The following is a 17,869-nucleotide window of genomic DNA, read 5'->3' as shown; positions in this document are numbered from 1 at the left end:
CAGATTTGTTCACACGTTCAGATTGCTAACTTATTCACATCTATTGGGTTTCACCTGCAATCTGATTTTTCAAAATGTAAATGTTATCAAGAACAAAATTAATCAGCTGTGCTGAAAGATTTAGGCCAATTTTGATTCAATTGCACATTTCAGACTAGATTAGGGTTAGTAGAACACTTACGAATATGATTGTACACTGGCAATGCAGGATACCATCACTCCGTTACTGTCCCTGTACTTTTAATTCTTCTATCTCTCTTCCTAAAGTCCTTTTTTTGCTGTTGGTTACAACAGAATCAGGAGAAATACAGTGGGTCTGCTGGAGATTTTGACACATTCTATGTTGTCTCTTTACCATCTTCCCAGGGCACCAGCCACCATTTATTTCAAAACGGGAACACTTCTTGAAAGTGGATTTTAAAGCTGCCATCCCATGTTGCTATTGGCTCCAAGTGCTTTGCACTAAATGAAGCAAGCATCACAGCCACTTTTCACACAGCAAGATCCCACAAAAAATGATGAGAAGACAGCCTTTTTGTTTTGTGATGCTCATTGAGGGATAAATATTGGCTACGATGCTCGAGGACTCCCTTCAAAATAATGCCATGGGATCTTTTACATCCACCTTTTAGACAATGGACAGAGATAGTGGTAATGGTACTGGGCTAGTAATCCAGGCTACTGCTCTGGGGACACAGGTTCAAAACCCACCAAAGCTGGTGGGATTTAAATTCAATTAATAAATTTGGAGTTAAAACTAATCTCATTGATTGTTATAACCCAACTAGCTCACTAATATCCTTGAGAAGGAAATCTGCCAACCTTACCCTGTCTGGCCTGTGTGTGACTCCAGACCCATTGGCAATGTGGCTGACTCTTCACTGCCCCCTGAAATGACCTAACAAGCCTCTCAGATCAAGGAAATTAGGGATAAAAACAAAAAGCGGTCGCCCAGTTTACGTTTGGCCTCTCCAGTGTAGAGGAGACCGCGTTGCAGAACACTTACGATCTGTCCACAAGAATGACTCAAACCTCCCTGTTGCTTGCCATTTTAACACTCCACCCTGCTCTCTGTCTGTCCTTAGCTTGCTGCATTGTTCCAGTGAAGCCCAACGCAAACTGGAGGAACAGCACCTCATCTTCCGACTAGGCACTTTACAGCCTTCCGGACTGAATATTGAATTCAACAACTTTAGATCTTGATCTCCCTCCTCCATCCCCACCCCTTTCTGTTTCTTCCCCCTTCCTTTTTGTTCTTTCCAATAATTTATATAGATTTTTCTTTTCCCACCTATTTCCATCATTTTTAAATCTTTTATGCCCCCCACCCCCGCTAGAGCTATATCTTGGGTGCCCTACCATCCATTCTTAATTAGCACATTCATTTAGATAATATCACCAACTTCAACACCTCCTCTGTGTTCTTTTGTCTGTGACATCTTTTTATTATCTGCTCCTATCACTGCTTGCTTGTCCCTACAACCACACCAACCCCCTCCACTTCTCTCCCCCCACCCCCACCTTAAACCAGCTTATATTGCACCCCTCCTTATATCGCTCAGTTCTGTGGAAGGGTCATGAGGACTCAAAACGTCATCTCTTTTCTTCTCCGCCGATGCTGCCAGACCTGCTGAGTTTTTCCAGGTAATTCTGTTTTTGTTAAGGAAATTAGGGGATGGGCAACAAATGCTGGCCTTGCTAGTGATACACACATCCCAGGAAACAATAAAAAAAAGACTAGACGAGGCCCAAGTTTAACATTTCATCCAAAAGAGAGCACTCCCTCGTGCTCTAGTGTAGTGCTGAGGGACTGTTGCCATGTTTAATTTTGTGCTCAAATCTCTGGAGGGGCACTTGAAACCATAACCATCTGACTCCGAGGTGAGAGTGCTGCTCCCTGAGCTGATGTCCAGAAGGTGATGTACATCATCTTCCACCCTGCACTCCTCCTCCCTCTCTGTCATCATTCAGCTGTAGTTTTTGCTTTGAGATCATTTTTTTCCAGATATCCCTTTGGGTTTCAAATATTGCACCTGTAATGACTGCCAAGTCCCTGTGTGCTCTCACCTCAGAACATAGTATCTCCATATCATAAACTAACCAAATCAAGTGCCAGTGAACTGTGCTTGTGCCTTTGATACTGTCACATGCCAAAAGTGCTTGTCAAAGATTGTTTGTTTAATTGGTTAAACACCATCGTTGTAGGTTCATTGTACTGACTCATTGAGTCATCTGTAAGTTATAAATTGTTCTTGTGGGTGTTATGGAAGTTGAAGGGGAATTTGATTTTTTTAAAAAGAAAACCATTCTAACCAATTCAGTCACTGCTTTTGAAATATTTTGTTTTAGAAAAGTTTGCTTAAAAGCATAACATCTGAAGGGTTGTTTTTATATTTATGGGATGTGTGCATCATTGGCTAGACAACCATTTATTGCCCTTGCAAATTATCTTATCAAATGCTAAGCAATTTATATCTGGTCTTTGACATGCTGTTCAGCAATGTAGCGTCACTAGAATCCTTGAATGTTGAGGTAGTTCAAAAGTTTTAGTTTGCGAGCTCCTATGGTACCAACTAATGGTGTGGAATTCATCTTGAGGGATTCCATGCATTTTATTTTTTGTTGCTTTCTGGCATATGATTGACGGATGCAATTTATTCCAAGTTCTTTGAATAAAACAGGATGAATGAAAACTAACTGCAGGAAGCTGGGAGTCAGTGGATATCTTCATTATTGGCCCAACCTCCCTTAACACAAAAACAGCTGATGCTCACAGATCCTGGGCAAGAGGGCACAGTTATCTTGTTTCATATTGGATTTTCTAAATAGGAACAGGAGGAGGACATTCAGCTCCTTGAGATTCTACTGCCATTAAGTTAGATCATATCTGCACTGTATCTCGCATGTTATAGGAATCATAAAATTAGACATTTGTATGTTTTAGGGGTATGACTTTTTAATTGGTGTTGCAATTTTTAAATGTAAGATTAAAAACTCCGTGGTTTGAGGAGCTTGTAAATGGACCTAGAGAAATTGCAATTCATTTGATTAGGTCAGAGTTGGAAGTGGGGCAACACTAAACAATAGATGACCTCTCTGAGTTTCTTCTTTGTGAAGTTGAGTTGTCTACACCTGTCATCATAGGAGGTTTAAATCATTCATATGGTTTCCCATCCAGGACATCCCAGGTTTGCCACATTGTCATGGGGATAGATTGCATGGAGGAATTTTCTTTTGGTTTTGGGTTTTCTCTGCATAATTTCGCAAACGGAAAATCAGTTTTTGGACCGACAGAGAGAATCTGCCAGTAGCTGGAACCGGGTGCAGAGGGCTATCAGAAACAAAAGGTGTTTCCTGATTTGGAGTCACTCGGGAAGAAAGCAGTGATGCTTCTGCTTCAGCTAGGGAGTACACAATCGTGAGGGTTTGATTGGCTGGATGCCAGTGAAAGAACCTGAAGAAATCTCATGCCTTGGAACAATCAAGTGAGTTCCTGAAAACTGTGGCACACCTGGGTTTGGTCCCAGAAGTGAAGGAACCCTCAAGATCCTGGGAAGTATAGGAGAACTCTTGGGTGGGAATAAAGTAGAACAAGGAGTGTGCTGTTGAGTTGAGACCTTCAGGTATTAAGTTAGTACTACTTTTAATCTTGTATAGTAAAAGATTTTATGCTGTATTTTTTTCAGCTAATAACTGGGAGTTTGAATTTCTTAAGTCACTGGTCTCCTGTGAGATCATCATAACAATCACCTATATGCTGTTGTTCCATATCCCCATAATCCTCATGTAACAAACATCCACTCATCTCAGTCTTAAATTTCATTGAACTTCCAGTCTCTCTCAGGAGGGAACTCCAGATTCCTCTACCTGTGTGTTGGGGTGGGGGGCAGCCAGTGGGTTGGGGTGGTAAGGGGAGAGAATACTTCCTGATTTCACTCCCAAGTGGCTTATGTTATCTCTCCTTGTTCTGGACTCTTTCTCCTGCTGCCCCCTCCCCACCCCACTAGAGGAAATAGTTATTCTATATCTACCCTGTTGAACCCCTTTGTCATTACTAGATCATCTCTTAATCTTCTATACTTCAGGAAATACAAGCCTAGCCTATGCAACCTGTCCTCATAATCTAACCCTCTTTAGTCCCGATGTGAGTCTGCACTGCACCCCCCTCCAAGGGCTGATTTTTATATCCTCCATGTGGTTTGCTGCCCAGAAATGAATGGTTAGACCCTGTTTGGAGTAAATGCAAAGTCCTGTAAAATTGAAGCATCATTTTTCCTCCCCTTCAGAGAGTGCAGGTATCTTTGTTTGGTACAATTTTCTGAGCAGTAGCCCATTTTATGGGAGTGTTCAGACTAGTTGAAACACCTTTTGCTTAAGCTCTTCCCTGCTCGCCATTTCTGCTCTGCGTCTTATCAACATTAATGTGTGTTTTGTGTGTGGTTTATTCCAGGTATGAGTGTAGCAATTCATGGGGCTGAAAACTGCGTTCAGATTCATCGGAGAAGTGTGCTCACCTATCAAAAATCCGCTTGGATGTCTGGGAATAGGCACCCCTCGTTTCCTCCGGTCACCAAGTCTGTGACCATGGACTGTTCCTCTTCAGGATCAATTGAATCTGCTGTTATCAATGGGAAATATCATTATCCAGGTTTGTGCTGTGGGACTTCATTTTGTGCGTTGGTTTTCCAATTAATAATGGAATTTAGATAGTAATTTGATCACTGTTACTCCAGTGAGTGCTTGTTGTGGAAGAACAAGCCCAAAGCTAGTCTTTTGCTTCAAGCAGGTTTATTCTCAAGACCAAAACAAAAATTGCTGGAAAAACTCCACAGGGCTGACAGCATCTGTGGAGAGAAAGACAGAGTTAATGTTTCGAGTCTATATGACTCTTCTTCAGAACTAGAGGAGTAAAAATGTGGTGAAATATATACTGTTTAAGGGGGTTGGGACAGGTGAAGCTGGATAGGCCAGTGATAGGTGGAGGCAAAGGAGAGATTGTGAAAGATGTCATAAACAAAAAGGTCAAAGGGGTGTTGATGGTGGTGATACTGGCTAAAGGAGGTGTTAATGGTGACATTAAGAGTAGAGAGCAGGATGAGCAAGTGACAGGTGGCCCAGGTGGGGGGATGGGATGGTGTGGGGGGGAAATAAGATTGAAGTCTATTTTGACTTTTTTTTCCCGCACCCCACCCCCACTAGGGCTATCTGTCACTTGCTCATTCTGCTTTCTACACTTAATGTCACCATTAGCACCTCCTTTAGCCAGTATCACCACCATCAACACCCCTTCCACCTTTTTGTTTATGACATCTTTCACAATCTCTCCTTTGCCTCCACCTATCACCGGCCTAACCAGCTTCACTTGTCCCACCCCTCCTTAAACAGTATATATTTCACCACATTTCTATTTCTCTTTAGCTCTGAGGCAGAGTCATATGGACTCGAAACATTAACTCTCTCTCTTTCTCTCCACAGATGCTGTCATCGCTGAATTTTCCAGCACTTTTTGTTTCAGATTTCTAGCACCCGCAGTATTTTGCCTTTATTCTCGAGATAGTTCTGCAGTGTAGCAAACTCTCTCTCCCAGTGCCTTCCACACCGGACTCTTAGAGCTGTACCTGTTATAGGTGAACCAATGCACTTCACCTGTTTTAACAAGCACTGGTCTTCGTGTAATTGTTATACAATGTAACTGCCGGTCTACAAGAAGATTGTTGAGGTCCGATAACAATGTAATTACTGACAGTGGCATTTCAGAACTCAGTGGTACAGAGGAATCTGGATGTCCTGATGCATCAAAGGTTAGTATGCAGTTCGAGCAAGTGATTAGGAAGTCCAATGAAAGGTTGGTGTTTATTGCAAGGGGAATGGACTGTAAAATTGGGAAGTTTTACTGCAGTTGTACAGGGTCTTGGTAAGACCACATCAGTTTGGTCATTACTTGAAAAGGGATATAAATACATGAAAGTTCAGAGAAGGTTCACATGACTCATTCCTGGGATTAAGGGCTTATTTTATGGACAAAGGTTGAATAGGTTGGGCCTATACATGTGGATGTTTTGGAAGAATTTGAGGTGATCTTAGTGAAACACCAAGACCTTGAGGAGGCTTGACAGGGCAGCTGCTGAGAGGATGTTTCTCCCTTACGGGAGAGACTTGAATTAGAGGACACCGTTTAAAAATAGGAAGTTTCCTTTTTACTTAGTCTGTGGTTTCTCCTCCCCTGAGAGCAGTGTCACTGAATTTATTCAAGGCTGAGTTGACGGATTTTTGATGGACAAGGGGGGTGGGGGGGTGCAAACTGGAAGTTGGAGCTGAGACCACAACTAGAATAGCTGTGGTATTATTGAATAGCAGAGCAGGGCCAAATAGCCAACTCCTGTTCTTAAGTCCTATGTTCCTGGATGCTGCTTGATCTGACCTTTCCAGCAATTCATGGTTTACATCCAGAGGCCCTGATTCTCAAACGTTAGAGAGAATTCTTTGCACCTCTGAACTCCCCAATCAGCGGCTTCAGACTCCAGAGCCAGTGTTTCTGCCGGCAGTTTGAAGATTCCTATCATGCTCCCTTCCTCTTCACCGTCTTCCACTCAAAAAACCCATTTGCTTTTCACCCTCTTGTATTTGTGAAGTGGACTCTTCAGATTCTCATAGTGAGAAGATTAGCTGTAACATCTTCCCTTTGGTCCCTGAAAGCAGTCACCATGTGCCTACAAATAGAAATTGGTGCCTTCCTCCAGAAGCAAAATTGTTATGCAGGTGATTGTCCCTTTTTAAGAACCTTCCTGGTCAGGTGATTTTTTTTTCCCCCATTATGTTGTGAAGTTGAGTGAACAGAAATAAACTACAGGACCAAATTAGAAAGATTAAATTGAAAATAATAAAGGCTGAATTTTTTAAAGAGGGGGTCAAAGCCTTAGAGGCTGTGGAGGAGATTAACGAGAATTGTACCAGGGATGAGGAACTTCAGTCAGAAACTGGGAACTCCTGTGGTAAGTAACTTATCTCCTCACTCCCCAAAGCCTGTCCACCATCTACAAGGTATAAGTCAGGAAGGTGATGGAATACTCCCCACTTGCCTGGATATGTGCAGCTCCAGCAACACTCAAGCTTGACACCATTCAGGACAAAGCAGCTGCTTGATCACCCCATCCACTAACTTAAAACACTCTCTCTCCCTCCACCACCAATCTACAGTGGCAGCAATGTCTACCATCTCCAAGTTACACTGCAGTAGCTCATCAAGCACCCTTCAACAGCACCTCCCAAACCTGTGACCTCTATCACCTAGAAGGACAAGGGCAGCAGATGCATTGGGATTCCACCATCTGCAAGTTCCCCTCCTAAGCCTGACACCATCCTGACTTGGAAATATATCTCTGTTCCTTCACTGTCGCTGGGTCAAAATCCTGGAACTCCTTCCTAACAGCACTGTGGGTGTACCTATACTAGATGGACAGCAGTGGTTGAAGGCTGTTCACCACCATCTCGAGGGAAATTGGAGATGGGTAACAAATGCTGGCCTTGTGCATGTCCGACAAACAAATGAAGGGAAAAAAAAAGTGACATGAAGCAATAAGAGAGAAACTTGTGTTTGCCTTTTTGAGCAGGGAAGGGTAGAGGTGCTCTAAATTAAGGGACTTTGATAAAGTAGATAGGGAGAGACTGGTAAGCAATTGTCCTGCCAAGGGAAACGGGGCACGGATTTAAGATAATGGGCAGGATATTCCCGTCGGGGGCGGGGCCCACTTGCCAATACGGGATGGTGTTAGACGGAATTCCCGATGTCACCGTGCCCCATTTAAATTTTCAGGAAGGCAGGGGCGCAGCAAAATCAGCTGCGGGCCCACCGACCGGTTAATGGCCACTTGAGGCCATTGACGGGATCAGTTATACAATTAAAGGACCTGCCCGTCCGACATTAAGGTCGTCGGGTCAGCCAGGAGCCCCGGCGGCAAATAGAGAAAACATGAAACCTCATCCAGCGGCGGGATAAGGTTTCATGTAGGGATTTAAAAATTGTAATAAAGTTGTAATGGAAATTATGAACATGTCCCAACTCATGTGACATTGTCACAGGAGGGGACATGTAAGGGATTTTTTTTCACTATATATTTTTAACATTTTTAAAAGTCGAGGCGATCTCCCTGACTCTGCACTTAGCCTCGGGGATGAGCGCGCTCTGTTGTGCGCATGCGCGGAAGAGCGCACTCTCGATGTTAGGGGTTCCCCTCCGCCTGCACAGGGAGCGTCCCCACGGACATCACGCCGGGTGGCCTTAATTGGCCCACCCACGTAAAATGGCAGTGTGGCCCCGATTGCCGGCGGCGATCAGGTCTGCACCCGCCCGTGATTGGGTCAGCTCTGCCCGCTCGATGAACGGAAAATTCGGTCTATTTGAGTTTAAAAACCCGGGGGGTTGGGGGAATGGGGAAATATTTTTATGCAGCAAGTTTTATGAGCTGGGATGCATTATCTCAAAACAGATTCAACAGTAACTTTCCAAAGGAAATTGGATAAATACTTTGGAAAAGAAATATTTAAGAGCTCCAGGGAGCGGTGGGAGGAGTGGGGCTATTAGCTTTTTGCAAAGAGCCAACACAGGCAGGATTGACTGAATGGCTGCCTCTGTTCTTACTCAAAATTATACCTGAAACAAAATGTAAGGATATTTGGGAACTTAGTGCAAACACCTTGGGTATCGTTTGAGCCCATTACAGGATCACTTGGACTGTTTCAACCTCCCTGTGCACTGAATGCACAGGGTCTTTTATTTTCTGTGAATTATTTATTATTTAATCATTTAAAACTAGTGGACGGTTATTTTAAAAAAAAAAAATTGAGAAGGCTAATGGAATGTTGGTCTTGTTTCTTGGAGGTTGGAATACAAAGGGGTGGAAATTGTGCTTCAATTATGTAAAATTCTGGTCAGCCCTTACCTGGAGTAACTCTGTACAGTTGTGGGTGCTGCACCTCTGGAAGAATATACTGACCTTGAATGAAATGGAGTCACCAAAATGATACCAGGGTTTAACCATTTGAATTAAGAGGACATGTTGCATAGACTAGGCCTGTACTTCCTTCAATATAGAAGATCGAGTGATCTAATCGAGGTGGTGTTTAAAATGTCAAAAGGAATTTATAGTGTAGTTGGAGAGAAACTTTACTCTGGTTTGGGAATCCAGAACAAGGTGGCAGAACCTTTCAAGTTAGTGTTAATAATTCCGGAAGCATTTCTTGATGTGCAGTGGAAATCTGGAACGCTCTTCTTCCAAGAATCTGAGGCTGGGCATCAATTAAACATTCTGATTTTGTTGGTATGAAAAGCTCTTAAAGGGTAACTGGAGTTGAGGTACAGATCGGCCATGATTTGATTGAATGTTAGAACAGGCTCGAGGGGTTGAATGGCCTCCTCTCTAATAAGCACCCCAGTCCTAGAAGATCAAAGCATCTTCACTACTGTAAAAGCATAAGAACTTCAAACTCAAAGAAAAGACCAAGACAATAAAAGGTCAAAATTACAAAGACAACATAAACAAAAAGGAATAAAATAAGAATGAATTAAAGAATATTGCAGGACAGTTTTTGTTGTTAAAATGAAGATTTTTTTGGAGTTGTCCCTAGATATGTCGCATGATCAAATAGACAGTGTCTTTTGCCATCAGCTCTGGAGACACAGATCTAAATTTTGACTCTGGAACAGTTCCTACAGATTGGAGGGTAGCTAATGTAACCCCACTATTTAAAAAGGGAGGCAGAGAGGAAACAGGGAATTATAGACCAGTCAGCCTGACGTCAGTAGTGGGGAAAATTCTAGAGTCCATTATAAAAGATTTAATAGCTGAGCACATGGAAAACAGTGGCAGAATTGGACAGAGTCAGCATGGATTTATGAAATGGAAATCATGCTTAACAAATCTACTGGAATTTTTCGAGGATGTAACTAGTAGAGTTGATGAGGGGGAGCCTGTGGGTGAGGTTTACTTGGACTTTTAGAAGGCTTTTGACAAAGTCCCACATAAGAGATTAGCATGTAAAATTAAAGTGCATGGGATTGGGGGTAGTGTATTGAGATGGATAGAAAACTGGTTGGCAGACAGGAAACAAAGAGTAGGAATAAACGGGTCTTTTTCTGAATAGCAGGCAGTGACTAGAGGGGTACTGCAGGGATCGGTGCTGGGACCCCAGCTATTCACAATATAAAGATTAATATCTATGATGAGGGAACTAAATGTAATATCTCCAAATTTGCAGAAGACACAGCTGGGTGGGAGGGTGAGCTGTGAGGAGGATGCAGAGATGCTTCAGTGTGATTTGGACAAGCTGAGTGAGTGGGCAAATGCATGGCAGATGCAGTATAATGTGGATAAATGTGAGGTTATCCACTTTGGTAGCAAAAACAGGAAGGCAGATTATCTGAATGGCTATAAATTGAGAGAGGGGAATGTACAGCGAGACCTGGGTGTCCTCATACACCAGTCGCTGAAGGTAAGCATGCAGGTGCAGCAGGTGGTAAAGAAGGCAAATGGTATGTTGGCCTTCATAGCGAGAGGATTCGAGTACAGGAACAGGGATGTCTTGCTGCAATTGTACAGGGCCTTGGAGAGACCACACCTGGAATATTGTGTGCAGTTTTAGTCTCCTTATCTGAGGAAGGATGTTCTTGCTATAGAGGGAGGGCAGCGAAGGTTTACCAGACTGATTCCTGGGATGGCGGGACTGACATATGAGGAGAGATTAAGTTGGTTAGGATTATATTCGCTGCAGTTCAGAGGAATGAGGGGGGAACATCATAGAAACCTATAAAATTCTAATAGGACTAGAGAGGGTAGGTGCAGGAAGGATGTTCCCGATGATGGGACAGCCCAGAACTAGGGGTCACAGTCTGAGGATATGGGGTAGACCATTTAGGACTGAGATGAGGAGAAATTTCTTCACCCAGAGAGTGGTGAGTCTGTGGAATTTGTTACCACAGAAAGTAGTTGAGACCAAAGTATTGTGGGCAGAATTTAGCCCTCGATGGGTGGGTGGGCCCCACCGGCTTGGCGGTGGGCGGGCAACCGAACTCTGCCGCCGAAACGGGCCCCGCTGCCATTTTGAATGGGTGGGCCAATTAAGGCCCGGCCAGCGGGCTGCCCAATGGGAAGCGTTATGCGCTTCCTGTGCGGGGGGAGGGAATCTCCATCTGTCAAAGCGCGTTCTTTCATGCATGTGCGTGCATCTCCCTGAGACTAAGTGCTGTCTCAGGGAGAGCGCTGAAAGTTTAATAAACCTAAAAAGTAGCAAAATAAAAAAAATTATTAACATGTCCCCCTCATGTGACAATGTCACACGAGATGGGACATGTTAATAAATATTACATTAAGTTTTTAAAAACAGACACGTAACCTCATGCCGCCGGTGGATGAGGTTTCATGTCTTTTCAGAAGCCCCCTGGAGCTCCTGGCCTGCCCACCAGCCTTAAGGTTGGATGGGCAGGTCCTTTTTTAATTGGGTTAATTATCCTGTCAATGGCCTCAATTGGCCACTGACCGGTCAGCGGGTGGACAGCTGATTTTGCTGTGGGGCCCATCTTCCTGAATATTTAAATGGGGCAGGATGACATCGGGGGTTCCTCCCAAAGTCGGTGAGCGGGCCCCGCCCCCAACTCGCCGGTGGAAAAATTCTGGCCTGTATGTTTTCAAGAAGGAGTTAGATATAGCTCTTGGGGCGAAAGGGATCAAAGAATATGTGGAGAAAGTGGGAGCAGGCTATTGAGTTGGTTGATCAGTCATGATCATAATGAATGGTGGAGCAGGCTCCAAGGGCCAAATGTCCAGCTCCTATTTTCTATGTTTCTATGTTTTCTAGTCCCACCCACTGGGAATCGTTGCAGATGGGACCAGAAAAATTGACAGACCAACTAAAGGTCTGTTGACTTTGGGCAGGAATTGCCGGACGGTTAGTAAAGTTGGTAAAGGCTGTTATTTAAAATCCCAGAGGGAAACTTCAAACAACTGTCATAACCTATATATATTCAAGTGGTATGTTTTGGAGATGCAGCTCTAAATTTGGGAATAAGACCACCAGTTCTTGAGAGGGTTTTTATATCACATTGAGACATTTACTAATTTAGGCAAGCTAAACATCTACACATGGCTACAAATTACTGTTGTCATACTTTTAACAAATTCCCAAACTAATCTCCATTAAGGCAACAACAACCCATAGATTTTAAGCAGACACCAGTCAAAGCATTTTCACCTTACACGTTCAAAATGAAGTTCTTTTCACTTTGGTTCCTGTGCGGACAGTCGTAGGCTTACAGCTGCTTTGATGTTACATTGCCTCTGCCCTGCACACAAACAACTGCTTTCTGTTATACCCAGCACTTCTTCTCTTTGAATGTAAATTATCATTGTATCATCAGGCCCTTTGAACTCCACCTCTTCTAATGATAAAACCCCTTTCATAGTACCAATTTATTAGTAATATAAACATTGCTTGGTCTCTGCTAGCTAGGTGCAAGATTTCACCCCCAGTCTTTGAATGCTCTATTCAACAAAATGCAGATGTCCTCTACCTGTCTTTACATCTCAAAACTACTATATATCAAAGCACCCAGACTAGCTGTCTTTAATCCAATTCACAAAGACACGCCCACAGACTAAACCTCCATTTGATTTTTTAAAAAAATCCAATAACGTTATATATGAATAGCTTCATGTCAGGACTGGTTGCCAAAAGCTTAGGTAGGGTTGGATTTTAAGGAGCATCTTGGAGGAGACAGTGGTAAAGAGGTTTAGGGAAGGAAAATTGCTGATCTGGGGGCCCAGACAGTGGAAAGTACTGATACCAATGGCAAAATTTGACAATGTGTAAGAGGCCAGAATTGGCGACAATGTTCAGGATTTTGGCCACTATTTGTGACAACACACGGTTGTGTGTTTTTTAATTAAAGGAGGTTTGTTGTTGCAGTTCGAGCAGCCACTGTGATAGTTTTCGTACATTGATTGGCCAGTACTAGTTGACCCAAGAATGCGGCAATCCACACTGTCTTGAATGGCTAGTTTGTAGCTTTTTGCGACTTAAGTGGCTTGAGAGCTACTTCCTGTAGTATGATCAGAAAGAACCAAATTCACAATTAATTTTCACACTTGGCAAATCTAGATTTTTTTTATCATTATAAGCAGGGAGATGCTTGTTGACAAGTCTTTTAATTTCACTCAAATAATCCATGAAAGATGGAGACGGCCAGTTGCTCAGGTGGTTAGAACGTGGTGTTAATCAGGCCATAACCACGGATTTTATCCTTGTGCTGGCCACGAGCAGTCCCTGTGCTGAAACGGGCTTGAGGCTGACTGCAGTCAGTTGCAATTCCAATATAATTTGCGGTGCTCCATTGGGGCATTTGAAACCGGGGGTCCTACAGCTATAGAAGCATATTGCTTCTTGCCAAATTTCTATGGGTGGCGCAGTGGTATTGTCACTGGACTAAGGTTCCAGAGACCCAGAGTAATTCTCTGGGACCTGGGTTCGAATCCCACCACGGCAGATGGTGAAATTCGAATTCAGTAAAAATCTGGAATTAAGTCTGATGACCATGAAACCATTGTCGATTGTCATAAAAACCCATCTGGTTTACCAGTGTCCTTTTCAGGGAAGGAAATCTGTCATCCTTGCCTAGTCTGGTCTACTTGTGACTCCAGACCCACAGCAATGTGGTTGACTCTTTAATTGCCCTTGTTCAGAGGACATTTAAGATGGGTAATAAATGCTGCCCTGGCAACACCCACATGAATGAATTTTTAAAAAAAAAATGAAAAATGGAGACGATATTAAACTATTCATTCTAACAATGATGTGAAGCTTCAGTTGTATAGAAAATTAGAAAACAAGTTTTGAGGGCTTGACAGAGTAGATGCTGAGAGACTGGCTGGAGAGTCTGAAACCAGGAAGTTCTAGAACCCGGGGTCACAGTCTCAGGATAAGGGTTAGGGGTTTAGAACAGGTGAGAACTTTTTTCACCTGAGTGTTATGACATTTTGGAACTCGCCTCTCCAAATATCTGTGGATGTTTAGTCATTGGGTTGAGGGTGTCTCTCACTAGGCCAGCATTTATTACCCAACCCTAATTTCCCTTTGAAGGTGGTGGTGAGCTGCCTTTGTGAATTGCTGCAGTCCATGTGGTGTGGATACACCCACAGTGCTGTTAAGGGGTTCCAGGATTTTGACCCAGTGATAGTGAAGAAATGGTGATTATAGTTTCAAGATAGGATGTTGTGTGGCTGCACACCACCTGAATCTACTGCCCTTGTCTTTCTAGATGGTAGAGGTCGTGGGTTTGGAAGGGGCAGTCATCTTGCAGATGGTGGTGGAGGGAGTGAATGGTGGATGGGGTGCCAATCCAGTGGGCTGCATTGTGCTGGATGGTGTTGTGCTTGTTGGAGCTGCACTCGTCCAGGATAATCAGTATTCCATCACACTCCTGACTTGTGTCTTGGAATACTCCTACTATTCTTATGTTCTTATGAAAAACTGAATAACTATCAGGGAAGATTGAATAAGTTGAGGCTTTTTTTGTTGTTGAGAAAACTGAGTGGTGAACTAATGGAGATGTTTAAAAAAATTTTTAAAAGGTTTTTACAAGAATACAGAAAAGATATTTTCACCTGTGGTGTGGCAAGCCAAAAGGTGGGGGCTGTAAGTATAAGGTAGTCACTAATAAATCCAAGGGGGAGTTCAGGAGTGAGTTTGTATAACTTGCTGCCACAAGATGTTATTGAGGTGAATAGCATAGATACATATATGAGGAAGCAGGTTACTCAAATGAGTGATGAAGGAAAGGCTAAGATAGTGGGAGAAGATTTTGTGCCAAGCAAAATTCTGGCACATACCTGTTAGGCTAGTTAGAATGTGCAATGCTGAAACAGGCCATGCACTGTGGGCATCTCACCTCAGGTAGGAACAATAAAGTCATTAATTTATTCCCACTTCTCTTTTTCATAACCTGAGCAGCATTATGGGAGACTTCTTTATTGTTTTTAGCATATAATCATATTTCATTACTGACAAGCACAAACTCTATCTTCCCTAATCAATTTCCTGACATTGAGAATCATCAGGGTAGTGTCCTGGGCCCAACCATTTTCAGCTACTTCATCAATGACCTTCCTTCCATCATAGGTCAGAAGTGGGGATGTTCGCTGATGACTGTACATGTTTGCTGGATGTGCAGAACCATTTGTGACTCCTCAGATGCTGAAGCAGTCCATGCCCAGGTTTTGCTGCATTTGGACAATATCCAGGCTTTGGCTGACAAGTGGCAAGTAACATTTATGCCACACAAGTGCCAGGCAATGACCATCTCCAACAAGAGAGAATCTAACCATTGCCCCGTGACATGCAATGGCATTACTATCAACATCTGGGGGGTTACCATTGACCAGAAACTGAACTGGACTAGCCATATAAATACTGTGGCTACAAAAGCATGTCAGAGGCTAGGAATCTTGTGGCGAGTAACTCACCTCCTGACTCCTCAAAGCCTGTCCACCATCTACAAGGCACAAGTCAGGAGTGTGATGGAATACTCTCCCCTTGCCTGGATGAGTACAGCTCCAACAACACACAAAGCTCAACACCATCTAGGATAAAAACAAAAAACTGCGGATGCTGGAAATCCAAAACAAAAACAGAATTACCTGGAAAAACTCAGCAGGTCCGGCAGCATCGGCGGAGAAGAACAAAGTTGACGTTTCGAGTCCTCATGACCCTTCAATAGAACTAAGTAAAAATAGGAGAGGGGTCTAACAGTGGCAGCGGTGTGCACCATCAACAAGATGTGCTGCAGAAACTCACCAAGGCTCCTTACACAGCACCTTCCAAACCCACAACTACCACCACCTAGAAGGACAAGGGCAGCAGATACATGGGAACACCACCACCTGAAATTTCCCCTCCAAGTTGCTCATCATCCTGACTCGGAAATATATCACCGTTCCTTCACTGTTGCTGGGTCAAAATCCTGGAACTCCCTCCCTAACAGCACTGTGGGTGTACCTACACCACATGGACTGCAGCGATTCAAGAAGGCAGCTCACCACTACCTTCTCAAGGGCAATTAAGGATGGGCAATAAATGCTGGCCCAGCCAGTAACACCCACATCCCATAAATGAACCCCAAAAAAAAAGGACACGTGCAATTTGCAGGCAATGAATTTAAAAGGCGCATACCAGACCAGCTTAGTTATTAACTTAAAGGATAGCCCACTCCTGTCCCTGTGTAATCTTCAGGACTATAACCAAGCCCACAGAGCAATGGGAAATGGCTGAGTGATCAGCTGCACATCAGTAACTGAGAGTTGTGACTCAGTGTCTTTAACACAAACATTTTCTTCACAATTAAATGTATTGCTTCCAATCTTTGGCAGAAAATGGAGATTCCAAAGTACTTGAGGAAAATGCATCATAACTTACAAATTAAGTTTATCTTAACCGGGATGATGAAACAAGTTATTGCAAGCTTGCCTCCAGGAAATCATCTTAAATTTAATCCTTTATTTCCTTCAGTCTATCCTTGGCACCATGCCTTCACTGCCTGGGCCTTAAACTCGAGTTCCCACCCTAAGCCCCTCTCTCCTTTTAGGACCTTCCTGAAAACCTACCTCACCTGTCCCAAGTTCTCTTGTGGCGCTTGGTACCAAATTCTGTGCAATGTCTTTGGATGTCTTGCTGCAGGTGGTGTATAAAGGTAAGTCATATCATATTGCGCAGTATTTACAATACTGAATTGGGTCACTTTTTTATTTTTTCATGGGATGTGGCCTTCGCTGGCTGGGCCAGCATTTATTATCCATCCCTCGTTGCTCTTGAAGGTGGTGGTGAGCTGCCTTCCTGAACCACTGCACTCCACGTGGTGTAGGTACACCCACAGTGCTGTTAGGAAGGGATTTTGACCCAGTGAAGGAACGGCGATATATTTCCAATTCAGGATGGTGAGTGACTTGGAGGGGAACTCCCAGGTGTTGGTGTTACCATCTTGGTGTTACCATCTATCTGCTGCCCTTGTCCTTCTAGATGGTAGTAGTTGTGGGTTTGGAAGGTGCTGTCTAAGGAGCCTTGGTGAATTCCTGCAGTGCATCTTGTAGATGGTACACACACTGCTGCTACTGTGTATCGGTGGTGGAGAGACTGAATGTTTGTGGATGTGGTGCCAGTCAAGCGGACTGCTTTATCCTGGATGGTGTTGAGCTTCTTCAGTGTTGTGGGAGCTGCACTCATCCAGGCAAGTGGGGAGTATTCCATCACACTCCTGACTTGTGCCTTGTAGATGGTGGGCAGGCTTTGGGGAGTCAGGAGGTGAGTTACTCGTTGCACTATTCCTAGCCTCTGACCTGCCCTTGTAGCAACAGTATTTACATAGCTAGTCCAGTTCAGTTTCTGGTCAATGGTAACCCCCAGGGTGTTGATGGTGGGGGCTTCAGTGATGGCAATGCAATTGTACATCATGGGGCAATGGTTAGATTCTCTCTTACTGGAGATGACCATTGCTTGGCACTTGTGGTGTGAATGTTACTTGCTACTTGTCAGTCCAAGCCTAGATATTGTCCAGGTCTTGCTGCATTTGGACATGGACTGTTTCGGTATCTGAGGAGTCGTGAATGGTGCTGAACATTGTACAATCATCAGTAAACATCCCCACTTCTGACCTTGTGATGGAAGGTTGGGCCGAGGACACTACCCTAAGGAACTCCTGTAGTGATGTCTTGGAGCTGAGATGACTGACCTCCAACAACCACAACCATCCCCCTGATTCCCATTGACTCCAGTTTTGCTAGGACTCCTTGATGCCACACTCAGTCAAATGCTGCCTTTGTGTCAAGGGCAG

General features: G+C 43.7%; 1 protein-coding gene across 1 annotated transcript in view; it reads left to right on the top strand.

The window, feature by feature from the left end:
* LOC121293083 (anoctamin-4) overlaps window positions 1-17,869 on the top strand; it is a 170,415-nt gene that overhangs the window by 42,052 nt on the left and 110,494 nt on the right. The window contains exon 4 of the mRNA XM_041215679.1: window positions 4,451-4,648. Coding sequence (XP_041071613.1) covers window positions 4,451-4,648 — 198 coding nt within the window. The remainder of the gene's footprint in view (window positions 1-4,450; window positions 4,649-17,869) is intronic.

Source organism: Carcharodon carcharias, chromosome 21, assembly GCF_017639515.1.
Source record: "Carcharodon carcharias isolate sCarCar2 chromosome 21, sCarCar2.pri, whole genome shotgun sequence".
NCBI lineage: Eukaryota > Metazoa > Chordata > Chondrichthyes > Lamniformes > Lamnidae > Carcharodon > Carcharodon carcharias.
The sequence above is the reverse complement of the archived record's forward strand: the minus strand, read 5'-3'. Positions and strand labels throughout refer to the sequence as shown.